The sequence below is a fragment of the Sturnira hondurensis genome, unplaced genomic scaffold, assembly GCF_014824575.4.
Source record: "Sturnira hondurensis isolate 20B ecotype Veracruz unplaced genomic scaffold, ASM1482457v3 Scaffold0022201, whole genome shotgun sequence".
In the NCBI taxonomy this organism is placed as follows: domain Eukaryota; kingdom Metazoa; phylum Chordata; class Mammalia; order Chiroptera; family Phyllostomidae; genus Sturnira; species Sturnira hondurensis.
Window position 1 is genome coordinate 196,541 of NW_028094832.1, and position 16,544 is coordinate 213,084.

General features: G+C 39.7%; 2 protein-coding genes across 2 annotated transcripts in view; both read left to right on the forward strand.

Annotated features, from left to right (window-relative positions):
* The window catches only part of LATS1 (large tumor suppressor kinase 1), a 62,095-nt gene that overhangs the window by 1,829 nt on the left and 43,722 nt on the right, over positions 1 to 16,544 (forward strand). The window contains exon 2 of the mRNA XM_037034846.1: positions 12,351 to 12,357. The gene's annotated coding sequence lies outside the window, so the exon portion shown is untranslated. The remainder of the gene's footprint in view (positions 1 to 12,350; positions 12,358 to 16,544) is intronic.
* On the forward strand, positions 844 to 11,044 carry NUP43 (nucleoporin 43). Its single transcript, XM_037034852.1, has 9 exons — positions 844 to 1,306; positions 1,633 to 1,755; positions 2,274 to 2,351; positions 4,545 to 4,725; positions 6,002 to 6,137; positions 7,111 to 7,262; positions 9,042 to 9,164; positions 9,688 to 10,416; positions 10,646 to 11,044. The coding sequence occupies exons 1-8, from the start codon at positions 1,187 to 1,189 to the stop codon at positions 9,915 to 9,917; spliced, it is 1,143 nt and encodes a 380-aa protein (XP_036890747.1). The 5' UTR covers positions 844 to 1,186; the 3' UTR covers positions 9,918 to 10,416; positions 10,646 to 11,044.

Here is a 16,544-nt window from a genome sequence, read left to right on the forward strand (position 1 = left end):
CAAACTATACATTAGTTTGGATTTCCTGGGATTCTATGACCATAAATGAAACCACACTTAAAACAGTGTTCTTTACTTCAATATTAGGAGTAAAATTGTCAGTTTGGAACTAATAGTTTTCCATTTAATCTGCAGTTTCCTGATGGCCTTCCATTTAAAACAAAACAAAAACAGTCTCAGTCCTCAGCAAGACCTGATATCTCCCTAAAGCTGACAACCAACATACCATTATAAATATTGTATAAAGGAGATTTGTTTTTTACAGATGAGTAAGTCATACCTCTTTTATGCAATACGATTTACATTCTAATTGGGGATCTACATCAAAAGAAAAGTAGCAACAGAGGGCAAAATTTAAGTTCTATTAGCGATCTAAATATCAAGTACTATAGTAATTTAGATTATGGGCTACAGTAATCAAGAAAAGATATGGGAAGGAACTGGTCCTGGAAAGATGGGTAGGCTTCTGAGAAGAGAGGAATAAAAGGGTGTTATAGGTGTAGTCAAAAGCACAGAAAGAACGCACAGCATGGATTCCTGGGCTGTCAACGTTAAATATCACACTCATTCTTAATTATTTATAAATGAATTGAGGAAAGTTACACAACTAGGCAATGGTGGTCAAAACTAGAGCTGGAGTCTTCAAAGTTCCAACTCCAGGCTCTGGCAGTGTGTTCCAACAACTTTGAAGCAGAGGATTTGTTTGGGAGACAGGGAGAGGTTTAGAATAACATGCTGGAGCGTTGATGGGCTGTACTTCCTCGAGAATTTAAGGATTTGGACTCCTCTGCACCGTGAAATGCAAAACTGAAAGTTTACGAGGCTACCAAGTGTTTTTTCTTGCATTTATTTTGTTTTGTTTTCGCTCTTGAGTTTGTCTTACATTAGACAATTATTGCACAAATGCATGTGTCGGTGTTTCTATACTGATTTTGCAGATCAAGAGCAGATTGTACAGCACAAAGACACAGTTGCCTCTGTTCATAAACTGCTCAGGGGCGAAATACATTCCGACTTCCTCCTCTAGGGGCTGGTGGAGCTCTCAGTGCTGAAGGAAGAGAATTGGCTCTCCGCAGCCACTGTCGGCCTTCTAGGGGCTGTCCAATCAAAGCTCCGCGGGAAGGGGCGGGACTGAGAGGCGCGCGCTCTGGCTTCTTTCGGTGTGTCTACTGGGAACAATTTCAGCATGGAGGAAATTTATGCTAAGTTTGTGTCTCAGAAAATCAGCAAAACCCGCTGGCGACCGGTACCTTCGGGGAGTCTGCAGACCGCGGAGACCTTCGCTACGGGCTCTTGGGACAATGAGGTACCCCTGCTCCCGGGCCACTGAGTCTTCGCCCCTCCTCCGGCCCCCGCGACCCCGGCCCCCCGCGAGCTAATTCTCTTGCCTTCTAAATCTTCTCGCCCTCCTGCGTCCCCTCCCCGCCCAAAGCCCCCCGCCACGAGATCCCACATCGGGCTCGGTCGACCCGTATTTTCGAGTCATCGATGCTGTGTGCGCCCGAGCCTCGAATCTCGGTATCACCATTATTCTGAGATGTTTTTAAAGCAAGGGAGCTTGAAAGCAATACAAATTTTAATTTCCAGGAGTTTAACCTATATTTCAACTCGATAAAACTTTTTGCTCTACAGGAAAATTACGTTTCATTGTGGTCTATCGGAGATTTGGGGAACTTGGACTCTGATGGAGGATTTGAAGGAGACCATCAGTTACTGTGCGGTACCAGGCACTATGGCGATGTTATGGATTTACAAGTACGTCTGTGTAATATCCAGAAGCTAACTGGTTAAAAAGGGAGAGTAGCACATTTAGAGCTGCAGAAGACCATAAAGTATGTCTGGTTTCACCCCAGATTTACAGGAAACTGAGTTTTCTATAGATTATGATTTTCAAACATAATAGCTACTTAATGGCAGAATCAGGATTGGGGCAGTGGATTTACTCTTAGTTATATTTTTGAAAGATTTTATTTATTTTTAGAAAGAGGGGAAGGGAGGGAGAAAGATGGGTAGAGAAACATCAATGTGTGCTGTCCTCTTGGGCACCCCTCACCAGGGACCTGGCCTGCAACCCAGGCACGTGCCCTGACTGGAAATCAAACCGGTGATGCTTTGGTTCCCAGGCCCACGCTCAATCCACTGAGCTACACCAGCCAGGGGGCAGTGCTTATAGGCTTTTAAAAAATTGTTATTACTGCTAATTAAGTTGAACAAATGAGCTCCCTCCATACTGATATTTCTGAATCTATAATAAGCAGGAATTTTCTATTTAGTTTTTTGATCAGGAAAGAATTGTAGCTGCTTCATCAACAGGATGTGTAACAGTGTTCCTTCACCATCCAAATAACCAGGTAAAGAAATTTTATTTAAAATTGAATTTGTATTTTAGTAAGGCTTAAAGAAGACGGTACTTAATGACAGAAGTAATTAAAATTTTTTATAATCTCAAAACATGGAGGGAGAAAATATTGTTATATTACCCATCTTTTTTTTGTATATGACTTTTTAAAAAATATTTTTTTATTTATTTTTAGAGAGAGGGGAGGGGAAGGAGAAAGTGGGAGAGAAACGTCAATGTGTGGTTGCCTCTCATGGATCCCCTACTGGGGGGAACTGGCCTGCAACCCAGGCATGTGCCCTGACTGGGAATCGAACTGGCTACCCTTTGTTTCACAGGCCCGTCCTCAATCCACTGAGCTACACCAGCCAGGGCTATATAACCCATCTTTTAATAGATTAGTTCTACAACCATGTTTGTGTGAACTTTTATTGAAATTGGATACATCTTAAGTTCTGTTAGTTTAGACCTAACAATATACTTTTCTGGCCAGTAATATTTCTGTAATTCTCTTTTAAGTTCCTATTCCGGTCTTTAAAGAAAGAGTAAGAGTAAGTTCTGGTCTCTAACTCAAGTAGCATGAGAAAAAACAGGAATGGCTACTTTGCATCTGTGTCTAGAACCTGGGTTTTAATGAAAAGACAGGGTACTCTGTATGAAGATTTGACTTTTTGTTTTCTTTTTTTAACTTTATTAGAATGACATCATGTAATAAAATGCTATAGATGTCGGGTAGTTTCTACAGTACATCATCTGTACATTGTATCATGTGTTCTCCACCCCAAATCAAATCTCTTTCCATAACCACTGACGTGTTTACAGTGCCTTTCTGGTATGCTGAAGCCCGGAGTGTGGACCTGCACAGCATGGTGGTGAGGCAGTCCTTTCCAGTAGCCCCATTCGTAACAGTTTTCAGTTGCTGGAAGAGAGTCCTTATTTAGGTGTTGGGATTAATGAAGGGTACCTTGCTTATAAGCATGCCTAGTAACTGTAAGACCAAAATCTTTTTTTTTAAGATTTTATTTATTTATCTTTAGAGAGGAAGGGAAGGAGAGAAGGAGAGAAATATCAATGTATGGTTGCCTCTCGTGAGTCCCCTGCTGGGAACTGGCCTGCAACCCAGCCATGTGCCCTGACTGGGAATCGAACCATGATCGTGTGGTTCACAGGCCTGTGCTCAGTCCACTAAGCTACACCCGCCAGGGCGTAATACCAAAATCTTAACTGTTTTTCTTTTTTTTTTAAATTTTATTTATTTATCTTTAGAGGGGAAGGGAAGGAAAGAGGGATAGAAATATCAATGTATGGTTGCTTTTCGTGAGTCCCCTGCTGGGAACTGGCCTGCAACCCAGGCATGTGCCCTGACTGGGAACCAAACTGCAATCATGTGGTTCGCAGGCCCGCGCTCAATCCACTGAGCTACACCAGCCAGGGCTTAACTGTTTTTCTTAATGGAATCATTTATAAAGCGGCCTAAAGATTTATTTATTTTTTAACTTTAAAAAATATTTTATTTATTTTTAGAGAGAGGGGCAAGGAGAGAGAAAGAGAAAAAGAGAAACATCAGTGTGCATGCAAGAGAGATAGCAATAGATTGCTTCTCACACCCCCCCCAACTGGGGACTTGGCCTGCAACCTAGGCAATAGAACTGGGACTGACAGTCGAACCAGTGGTTCGAGGCTGACACATAGGCTGGCACACAGTCCACTGAGCCACACCAGCCAGGGTGAGATTTATTTCTTAGTTGTAGGCTAGTTTCCTTAAGAATTGAAAGTTGCTTTTGACGACACAAAACTACCTGATACCTAAAAACAATTTCTTTAATTTGAGACAAGTTTGGAATATTTTTGAACAGGGTTCCTTTAGAATGTAATCTAGTGTATACAGAGCTTTCATAGAAGTAGGTTCTAGACTTGTATTTGGAAATACAAAGGAAAAAGGAGAGAGTTGTTCTTTTTCTAGAAGAATGTGAGACAGAATTTTATTAAAACATTCTTTTTTAAAAAATATTTATTTTTAGAGAGGAGGTAAGGGAGGGAAAGAAACATCAATCGACTCACAACCCAGGCATGTGCCCTGACTGGGAATTGAAACCGTGACCTTTCAATTCATAAGCCAGAGCTTAAAACATTCTTTAATTGGAGAAAAGTGCTAGATTTTTAGAGCTTTGCTTTGATTAATTATATCATCATTTCTGACACCTAGACGCTGACAGCCAGCCAGCAGTGGGCCACAGCTCACTACCACACGGGTCCGGGCAGCCCTTCCTGGAGCTGCGCGCCGTGCACGGGGGTGGTGTGCAACAACCCAGAGATTGTCACAGTCGGAGAAGATGGTCGAATAAATCTCTTCAGAGTTGATCACAAAGAAGCTGTGAGAACCATAGGTAAGAAAAGCCATGTTTTTTCCATCCATCACATAGTGGTTGAGCATCTACCATGTGCTAAGTAGATCCAATGCAAGGTGTTGAAGGATGTAGAATTATACAAAGTAGAATCCCTTTATCCAGACAGTATGTTGGTAAGGCGTCCATGACTGAGTAACTACAGAAGAAACTTTTTTATTCGGCTGGAGTGGGTTATTGGGTAAAGAATTGAGGGGCAGGTGGTAATTAATTTAATCCATGTTCTAGACCATAAATGGCTAAAAAATGGCACACCAGATGGAGGGATCGTGTGGAGGCAGGATCCGGCCATTTAGAGAGTGACAGAAAGTATAGTTCGAGCTGACTTTGTATATTTATGTAGGGGAGGTGAGAGATGAAGGGAGGAAGGTAGATTGGGGCCAGGTTGTCAAGAGTCTAAGGCACAGTCATTGAGGTTCCATTTTGTTAGTGGACAACTAAGTAGCTGATGAAAGTCTTTTGAGTCAGCGGATGATGTACTTCCTGTCGGGCATTAGGGGGATCATTCTAGTGTAGTCGCTCTAGACCAGGTTTCACAAGGACTTGGCTGAGCAGACGTTTAACAGCCCACCAACCTAGGCCTGAGTCAGAACTTCTCTGATTTGAACTCATGAGTCAGTTTTGGGAGTAGTTTATCATGATTTTTAGTTCTGATGAACTCTGCTTGTTAAAGGACCGTTGCCTGGTGGCAGTTCGGAGGAGTGGGACAAAAGTCTGTGAGTATATGCTACATTATGTGGTATCAGCTTAGACACTGTGAGAAGGAAAGGGTCCTTGTAACAATTAGGAAGGACCACATAGAGGAGAGAGCTGATGAGGATAAAGATGAATAAATTGGAGGTGAGCCCACAGAATAATCCAACACAGGGTGAGCTCTGTACAAAGTACAGGGGTTTGGCCCAGTAGAATGAATGGAGGTTCTGGGTTAAGCACTAGCCAGAAATAAAATTCCATATAGGAAAGCTGGAGCAGCTCTCTCAGAAACGGAGAAAAACAGTCTTGTGTGGAAATAGAGAAATACATATGTGAAAACTCAGTCCTATCTTTGGAAAACAGTTCAGGTGTCCTGTGAGTGATACCATTTTTCTATCAGAGAACAGTTCATTTTAATATGTATATTACTGTGTACTTTTTATAGAAATTAAATTGTGACCTCTTTGAAATTTCACTTGTAGTATTTCAACGAAGAGGAATGGGATTTAAGATTCTCGTGACACAGAAACCTATTACCACACACTTCTGTTTTCTTAATTTGTAGACAATGCAGATAGCAGTACACTCCATGCTGTGACCTTCCTGCGAACTCCTGAGATTCTTACAGTCAATTCAATTGGACAGTTAAAAATATGGGATTTCAGACAACAAGGAAATGAGCCCTCACAGATATTATCACTGTAAGTTTTCATTCCTAATTTCAGTAGTGTAATGCAAAATTAATTTGTTTGTTTATAACAACAGACCTTAAACCATATTGTATTTTAATCCCATTTTAAGAGAATAATTCCTACTTAAATATGGTAAAGCAAATATAATTTGATGGGTTCGATACTACCATGCTGCACTTAGTATTTGCTGTCTTTTTTTAAAAGAATATTTGTATTATTTATTTTTAGAGAGAGAGGAAGGGAAGGAGAAAGAGTGGGAGAGAAACATCAATGTGTGGTTGCCTCTTATGTGTCCCCTAGTAGGGACCTGGCGTGCAACCCAGGCATGTGCCCTGACTGGGAATCAAACCGGCAACCCTTTGCTTCACAGGCCTGTGCTCAATCCACTGAGCTACACCAGCCAGGGCTAGTATTTGTTGTCTTGATTCAGAGCTTTTGTTTCTTTAAAGTTTCTATTATTTAATGGAGATCTTATTTTTGCTCATTGAATGATTCTGTTGTTAGTGGAAATAATACACTCTAGCTATAACTGGAAGAAAAATAAAATCCAAGATTTTTTTTTTGAGCAGAAATCCCCCTTTTTATGTGTGTGGCCTACTGTTCTCTAACAAGAAAAGAGAATGTGTCAAACTGAAAAACAGAAACTAAGCATAAAATAAGGTAGGAATAAAGAATATGTTGTTTAGTTGATATGTTGTGTTTTTTAAAAGCCAGGAAATGGAAATATGTTTTGCACATCATAACATCAGATTGTCTTGCTCTCTATGCTTCCCAATTTGAAGAGAGAATAAACAATTTTGGCCTTAAACTGCATAGTGCCCCCCATTCTAATATTAGAAGTATATTTCATGTAGTCACTTTTTCGACATGATTGCAATTCAGCCAGCAGCTCTAGCCACAAAGTTACCATTTAGTTAATGGATTTTGCAAAGATAAAGTATATTTTTTAATATTTTTGATGTCATTGTATCCCACATAAAAGGACCGGTGACCGAGTGCCACTCCACTGCGTTGACAGACATCCCAACCAACAGCATGTTGTCGCTACGGGTGGCCAGGATGGAATGTTGAGTATCTGGGATGTTAGACAAGGTACTATGCCTGTGTCTCTGCTGAAGGCTCATGAAGCTGAAAGTAAGTGTTCTGGAGATACATCAGTTTTTGTTGGCTGAGCTGTATGTTATAAGTAACTTTCCACAACAGTGCATATGGATTGTGTTGTGTTACAGTCTTTTGGCCGAGTTGTATGAATTTATAATAATTAACTTAACCCCCCCCCCCCTTTTTACTTGACATTTAAGTTCTTTAACGTGTTTCATTATTCTATCCAAAGCCCTGGTGATTAGCCTGCATGTTCATTTTTTTCTTTTAACAGAAAAATGGATACTGGTTCTTATCTTTTCGTTTGCTTGTGTGTCTTCTGAGGTTGGTGGGGATTTATTGGCTGGACAGAAATTTTCACTGTATGACCATTGTTTTTGATATCATGACAGTGGGTTAGGGTTTTAAAGGGTTTTAAATCCCTCTGACTTAAGAGGAGTTTGTATTAATACTTGAATAAAAGTACCAAAAAGCAAACATTATGTCCATATTACGACTTCTCTTTAATAAGTTTCACATTATTACCTTGGGAAGATAAATGACTTTTAAAATAATAAGATAAAGCAAATGCAAGGATAGAAATTTCTTTGCCTTTTCCATTTATATCTATGCGCAGGAAAATAAATGAATAGAAAGGAATAGGATATGCCCTCATAGAGTCTGATGTTGGCTACCCCAGTGGTAGTAGAATTACAAGGTTTCAGATCTCTTCTTACCAGCCGCTTTTTATTAGCCAGCCCGTATTTTTATGCAGTAAACACAAGAGTGTAGTGGATTGTGATGTATTCATTCCATCTCTTGGCTAGAAATAAAAAATGTTGTTTTTTAGCAGTTTGTTTTCTAGTTTGAAAATAAATAAATACTGAAGAATCTAGATTTGGGCATTTGCTTGTAGCTCAAAGTTTTGTTTCACCTTGTTTTAATGAAATAGTATGAATGTACTTTATACAGGGACTCACCCAGAACGCATTCCTTTTCTCCGAAGGAAGGTGACCTTTCTGTGCTTTGTGACATAATGTTTAATTGTAGTAACTGTCCGAATGAAAATGCCAGCTTGCAAATATGCGCCTTGCACTTTTTATGTTACACCCCGGCACTTTCTATGCTACCTCGTTAACATCACCAGAGCCAGAATCACAGACCAACTGTTTTATCTGCATGCTGCAAGGAACTTCCTAAGGTACCCTGGCCAGTCATTGGCTCCCAGATGTCTATTGGCACACAATGTTTCCCTTAGGTTTAGAGTTGGAGGAGTCCTCAATCCCAAATTGGCTTCTTGAAAGTCCTTCAACCGAAACTGGACTCCAGATTCTTTGAGCATTTCCACATTTTAGTTTGCTAGAATGGAAGTATTGAGTCCTGGCATGAGCCAAGTTGGACTCGGGCTTGTAGAATTTCATTTGTATATTACTTTTATGGTTTTCTCTCAGTCTTTTCAATAATGTAACCTGCATACGTTCGTGACACAGGAACTGAAAGTAAAAGAACTTAAGACAGTTTTTAAAATTTTTTTCCAGAATTATCCCATGGTCATACTTTTACATGAAAAAGTGTAATAAGTCAGATGATTAGCATTTATTTTCATTCTTTTGCTGGCCCAATACACTTATGGATTTACTTGGCTTCTTTACCTTATCTACATTTTTAAGCCATTGTGGTGTTTAATTTTGAAGCCTTTGATCTTTATCAAAGACTTTGAAGGGGTTTGAAGGTGTGTAATACAGGTTAATAGGAGGTCATTCCTAAAGAAGGGGTTTTAAAGTTTATTCAACTAATCTGCACAGCATAAGCTTCTTGGTTCTTATCTTCTAGTGTGGGAAGTTCATTTTCACCCGTCCAACCCAGATCATTTATTTACCTGTTCTGAGGATGGGTCCCTCTGGCATTGGGATGCCTCCACAGACGTGCCTGAAAAATCATCACTCTTCCACCAAGGTATGTTCATAGCAGAATTATTACAATAGCTAAGATCTGGAAACAGATCAAGTGCCCGTCAGTTATCGTCAGTTATGAGTGGATGAGAAAGATAAGGTGCCTTTACACAGTGGAATACTACACAGCTGTTAAATTCTTACCCTTTGTGACAGCATGGATGGACCTGTAAGCTGGTCAGAGAAAGATAAATACCATATGATGTCACTTATGTGTGGAATGTAATGAACAAATTAAACTGATGAACAAAATAGGAACAGAAGCACTGACACATGGAATAGACTAACAGGTCTCCGAGGGAGAGGGCGCGGGGGAGGGACTGGAAGAGATTAGAGAAAGAACAAACATGCATATATGCATAGGCCCCTGGACACAAACAAGAAGGTGGGGAAGGTAGGAGGTGGGTGGGAGCTGAGGAGGGGAATGGGGAGACTTGTAATAGTGTCAGTAATGTTTTTTTAGAAATCCCCAGGGAAGACCAGAAAAAATAAAAAGATTCTACCCCCGCCCTTTTCTTCTCTCCCAGGAGGAAGAAATAGTACTTTTTTGTCTCACAGCATCAGTAACCAGGCTAATGTTCACCAGTCTCTTATAAGCTCCTGGCTCAGCACTGACCCTGCGAAAGACCGTATTGAGATCACGAGCTTGCTTCCCAACAGGACTTTGTCTGTGAACAGTTTGGATGTTTTAGGTCCTTGTCTTGTGTGTGGAACCGATGCAGAAGCAATTTATGTTACTAGACAACTTTTTTCATGAAAATATTTTAATTCTAAGATTTCAGGTAAAAACAGTTAACATGTTGAATTCCTGCGTCTTTATAAATTTTTATTATTGAAAAATGTGACATTTTCAGGGGTAGCATCGGTAAACTCTTGTTATGGCAATGTCCAGGTCTGTATTTGTTAGTTGGAAATTCCCCTAACAAGTTGGGGAATCTGATAGGAGCCTGGTGGCAAAAGAACAGGAATGTGTGAGAGAGCAACAGAGGGACCCTTGTGTTGATGAATGCACTGCCTTGAAACAGACTCTGCTGGACAGCTCATGGGAGCTGCTCTTCATTTCTGCTTATGTGGGACTCAGCTCACCAGTGGGTTCCCATCCTTTTTATCAACTATGTGGCATTAGCCAGTGTTCATGTATATTCTTTTCACTGCAAGTATTTTCTTCAATCCATCTGTATTTTATTTCCTTAATTATTTTAATAAACGTTTTCAGAAAAAATTTAGTAGAACAAAAAAAATGACATTTTTTAAAGGTGAAAATTTTTTTATGTTACACATTTTTTTAAAAAATTTATTTATTTATCTTTAGAAGGGAAGGGAAGGAGAGGGAGAGAAGTATCAGTGTATGGTTGCCTCTCATGCGTCCCCCACTGGGAACTGGCCTGCAACCCAGGCATGTGCCCTGACTGGGAATCGAACCACAATCTTTTGGTTTGTAGGCCCACGCTCAATCCACTGAGCTATACCAACCAGGGCTTAAAGGTGAAAATGTTTTGACAGGTTCCTTTATTAGAGTACATTTGAGTGGAAGCCTATCAACTGCTCATACCCAACTTTATTTTTCTTGAAAAAAGGGAAAATACATTTTTTCCTGAAGATTTTTTCTTTAGTTTTATAGCGGAGTCAAAAATTGCAGAGCTGGACATTGTGCAATAAAACAATTTTGACATTGATAAATGAGCCTATTCCCAAACTAAAATTTGATAGTGTAACATGTATGAGGCCAGTATGGTGTGTGGTAAGAGTAAAGAATTTTGCCTTCTTTATCTTTATCCAAAAGGTTAATAATCTACTGTAGTGTTTGAAGACAATATAATGACGTTGTCTTTTCAGAGTTTGGTAGATTAAGTGCATTATTGAATTATTAAGACCTTAATGAGTGTTATATAATTGAAGTCTGTTTTCATTTATTTGTAGTTCCAGTAATAGTAATTAAGTAAAGTATTGCTTTTCTCTCCTAATAGTTTCAATTTTTTTGTGCTTCCTTATCTCGGGTTTTTTTTCCTTTGTCAACATTTAAAAATAGAATACATATTGTCATCTGCTTTTTTGTATATATTTTTTGTATTTTTTATTAAAGATAATTAGTAACTTTGAATTCCAAAGAATCAGAAGGAAAGAAAATGTCGCTAATAGGAATTTTTTATGTTTATGTTGGTGGGAATATCTTTTTTAGCATTAAAAAAATTTTAACTCTATTGAAATATAAGCTACATACAGAAAAGTTCATGATAATTTTATTTTTTACTGAGCTACAAATCACATACATTAAGTTCACTCTTTTAAAGTGTGTAGTTCATGTTTTACAATATTCACAGTTAGGCATCTATCACCACTATCTACGTCTAAAACATTCTCTTCATCCCTCAAAGTAACCACCCCTCCCCCATTGGCAGTCGGTCCCCATTTTGGCCTTCTCCAGCCCCCTCCAATCAGAAAGCTACTTTCTGTCTTTATGGTTTCGCCTATTCTGGACATTATCTATAAATGAAATCATGTAAGATACGGCCTTCTGTGTCTGGTTTATTTTAGCATAAAGTTTTCAAGGTTCATTCATGTTGCAGCTTCATTTAGACACCATTCCTGTATTTATGGCTGAATAATGTTCCATTGTATCGATACACATTCTCTTCCTCCATGCCCATGTTTGCTTTTTAGTGTCTATTTTAAAGCTCGGGGCCTTCGTTTGTGCCCACGGAACCCCCTACGGCTTGCACAGAGTCTGTGCTGTCAGCTCAGCCCACATCACTTGGCAGTTGGGGTTCCTGTGCTCATGAACCACCAGGACCCTAGTATTGTGTCATGTCGGGGTTCTCATAGCCAGGGGAAAGCTTTGGGTCCTATCCGCAGAGGACTGATTTTTAAGATGTCCTCTTAGTGTAAAAGTAGTTCATTACAGAAAAACAAATACAGAATAAATAATAGTCAAAAGAACATTTTAAGTAATTACAATGGCAGTTTAAGTCTTTCATATGTTTTTATGAGATATACACAGATGCACATTCCTTGCCAGTAAGCACATGGGTTCAATAATATAAACACAGCTATGAGTTTTCCTTTGGCATTATATTTACCTTTATATAACTGTCTTGCTGCAGCCTAAGCTACAGAGTCTCTCCACCCAGTGCAAGCATGCTCACATTATGGTTAGCAGGCCAGCATCCTTGCTCTAAGTCAAAGGCCTTAGGTCCCTGGTGGCACATTTTCCACGTATGGTGAATAGCAAGCTTGTGCCTCTGCTTTCTGCTGCTGAAAAGTTTGAAGGTTTCATACATCTTAGCACCCATCTCAGTTTCCAGCAGAAGTGTATATAATTTCCCTTTGATCATTATAGTAAATAATGGTAGAAGGAAGGAACAAGACATCTAGGCTTAGAATATTAGCTTGAACTAGAAAGTTTTAAGTTTGAAGCTTTGCTTTGTTTTAAGGATATTTATAATTGTGTAAAAGACAGTACCTTTGATGTTGCATGCCATACATTTAATAAGAAACAAGCTTTATGTAGTATAAAACTAATATATGAATTTGCTCATTGTCACTGCCTCTATTCATGGAACTATCAAATAATGTTTTTGAGGGCTGTAGGATCCCAGAGGTGGAAGACACCCTGGAGGGCATCTCCAGCCTAATCATGCCTTCCACAACATTCATTCCCTACAAGTTCTCATCCATATATTTGAAAATATGCTGTGCTGCCTCCCTCACCTGGACAGCTCTAGTTGATCCAGCATGATGGCAGGGTTTCAGTGTGTGAGTGGGACTGAAAAGGGTCGTTTTTTTGTGGGTTAAAATGATCATGTGTACCTGCCATGAGACAGAGCCCATTACTAATCCGTTTTCTGAATTTGCATTATGTTGGGGTACTTCACCATGAAGTTTCACTAAATTAATGAGTTTTCATATCCTGAATTAAAATGGGCTTCCATCTGTCACATTTCTTCAGGAGACCCCCCCACACACACACACACACACAATGTTAATTCATGTATTCAAAACCACATATTGTAGCTTTTGGGGGGTGTAAAACTTCTTAATCTAAGCTTTCAATGGTTTCTTACGGGCAAATTCCCTTCCTAGCTTTCTTGCCCTACTTGGCTAAATATTGCTCACCCTTCTGGACTGCCTTTAGGTGTCACCTTCTCAAGAGAGCCTTCTCTGGTCTCTTACAATCTGGGTTAAATTGTACTCTGCTTCAGAAGCCCATTGTGCAGAATTTACATTGTGCTTAGAGCAGTGTCTTAAGCAGACTGGCTCCCTCTACTGGACCACGAGCTCAAGAGCAGACCCCAGATCTTAGTCTTGTACTGACAATATTTAATACAACATCTGCTCCATAGTAAGCACTGACTCAGTGCAAACTGAAGTCACAATCTTGTTTTCCCTTTAGAAAAATGCTCCCATTTTCCAAAGGCCATCTTCCATGTGTACTGCCCAAATGAGGCAGGTGGTCATCTGCCTCATGAGAATATGAGAAATCTTACTCTGATTTTGGGTGCAGTACTCTACTGTAATGCTGCCTTAGCTTATTTTAATTATTCTGACATTTGTTCAATTAGACTGTTGAGTAGTTGAACTAAAACCCTTAAGTTTTCACACATGATACTCCTAAGTCATACTTTCTATATTGAGTTAATGCAAATAGTTTTGGTCTTTCCTATTACAGGTCGATCCTTCTTGTTCTGAGAAGACAAATCTTCAGTATAGGAAAGAATGAACAATCTCTTCTGAGAAGCAAATTATATTCAGAATTGCCCAGTATGCTTTCTCATCCTGTTGGTTAGAAAATAGGTTAAATGGACTGAAGTGCTTAGGCCCCCTCCTAGAGTCAATTATCAGTGACACACGAATCATTGGTATTTGGCTAGGGTCACTGAAATATTTATACACCAACTTAATTTGTTGATATCTGCCCCATTCCTCTTGTTCAGAAGACAATTGTGAGAAAAATGTCAGTGCTATAGCTATCCTATCAAAAATCTGGCATAATTGAAAAATTCCTTGTCCTTTGTGAATAACATTTGTTTCATTTTAATATTCCTTTTAATAACCCATTCTAGAATCTTGTCCAAGAAGTGTAATACGTTTACTCCTGTAGTTTGTATCATTTAAGCTTAGAGTATCAATGTGCTGCCTAGCTCAAACTTTCTAGACAGTCTGAAGCAATAGCAATGCTTCTCCCCCCGCCCCAGATACAAAACTGCGGAGATCCAAACTATGACATGCCATATTTAAACTATTGACATCATTCTGAACCATGACTAATGTTAAGTGTCATTGTAGAACAACTACTAGCTACATCCTGGACTGCAGTCATCTTGGCATCAAAACACTTTCCCCAAACATTTCACTATCTCAGAGGTGTACATAGAGGGAAGAAATGGAGGGATGGGCATGGTGAGAAGGGAGAAAGACTAGAATCTGGCTGATAAGACACAGTTTTTAAAAAATTTTGGAAAAGGTTTTATTTATTTTTAGACAGAAGAAGGGAGGGAGAGAGGGAGAGACACATCAATGTGTGGTTGCCTCTCACATGCCCCATACTGGGGACCTGGCCTGCAACCCAGGCATGTGCCCTGAATTGGAATAGAACCGGTGACCATTTGGTTAGTAGACTGGTATTCAATCCACTGGGCCACACCAGCCAGAGCTGATCGCACAGAATTCTTTAAAAGATTTTATTTATTTAATTTTAGAGAGAGGGGAAGGAAGGGAGAAAGAGAGGGAAAGAAACATTGATCAGTTCCCTCTCATGTATGTCCTGACCAGGGACCAAACCCACAATCAGGCATGACCTGGAAGTGAACCAGTGACCTTTAACTTTTCGGGAAGATGTCCAACCGACTAACTGAGCCACCTGGTTAGAGCCCGTAAATAAGCTAATGTTCAGTTCCAAACTGTCATAACAACTTTGGGGGATAGTAGCTGACAGACCAGCCTAACAAAGCCATCAGAAATGCATTCACTATTGAAAATCTTTGTGAAGGTCATGGATGTATGAAACTAAGCAATAGTTAATACTGGACTATAAAATAACATCTGCAACAAATCTGAACAATTTCTACTCATGTGCATAGTATGGAATGCACACATTTTAAACTCTCTTTGCCAGAGAGGTCATACAGGCAGTGCACCCCAGATTTGGTTGCTAATACCATTCTCCAATAAAAGGAACCAGGGCTCCTTGGAGTGGTGGGAAATACACAAGATAGCTTGCAGCATCTTGTAGTGCCAGAAAGTAAGGAAGCTCTAAAGAAAAATGAAAGCACATAATAATGAGAATATGCCAAACGGACGCAGAAGCCAACTGGAAAATCTCCCAATAGCCAAAGTTGGAACAATCTGGAATATCCATGAGTCCACATTGATATCAATAAATGCTTGAATAAATAAATGGGGGAGGAGACAAATCTGATCAGAATCCAAGTAATTTATATAGATTCTGTGCCTTCAAGGAGGTCTTGCAGAACACAACCATACTCCCTAAGTGTGGGCTGGTCATAGTCTAAAGCCTTCCCCTAAGACTGTATGGATTCTTGGGAGGGCTAATGCTCTCACTATCACGGCTGGTCTCCAGACTTCTTCCATGTGTACTGCCCATGTTCCTACACTCACACATGTATGAAATTTGGCCACCAAAAATCACCATTTCCATAAAGCATTAAAGAGTGGAGTAAACTGAAGCTGGATCAATGGTTTTCTATCACGGCAATACAAATACCTTCAAATGAATGTCAGATAATGCCATTCTCGGACTGTCCAACCCTTGTAAACAGCGCCCTGGTCTGTCACCTCCACCCACACCCGGAGTAGCAGCCGCTTTTCATGTTATTGTGGGTCCTCTCTGGGTCACTCCTCTCCTTTTGCGGTCCTTCTGTCTCCCTACTAGGCTTCAACCTCCTAGTCTCAGAAAGAGCAATTCACCCAGCTCCTTGAATTATCTAGTTTTCCCAAAGACAGTAGTCTATAGAGTTACTTGCTTTTACGCTTTGAGAAATCTCAGAAATTTAAGAAGTTCCATGTGTTGGTGACAGAGGTGACAAGACTCTGTGGGTAGTATGCTCTTCCAGATTAATCTTTCTGGGAAGGGCAAGCAGGCCAGTGAACATATGAGATTCATATAATTTTAAGGCTGAAAGGCACCCTAGAGGTTACTTGGTCTCCCAGTTGAGGAAAGTAAAAACTAAGGCTATTAAGTGACCCACCTTGGGTCAAATCCTCTACCTTGTATAAACTACTTATAGAACCTAGATATTCAACCCAGTACTCTTAGAATGTAAACTTTCAACACAGGTTTTTCACATTTGTACTTCTGGATGCAGGAGCTGTTTAACTAATTTAACTAATTTAACATCAGAAAAAAAAAGTCTTTAATTACAAATAT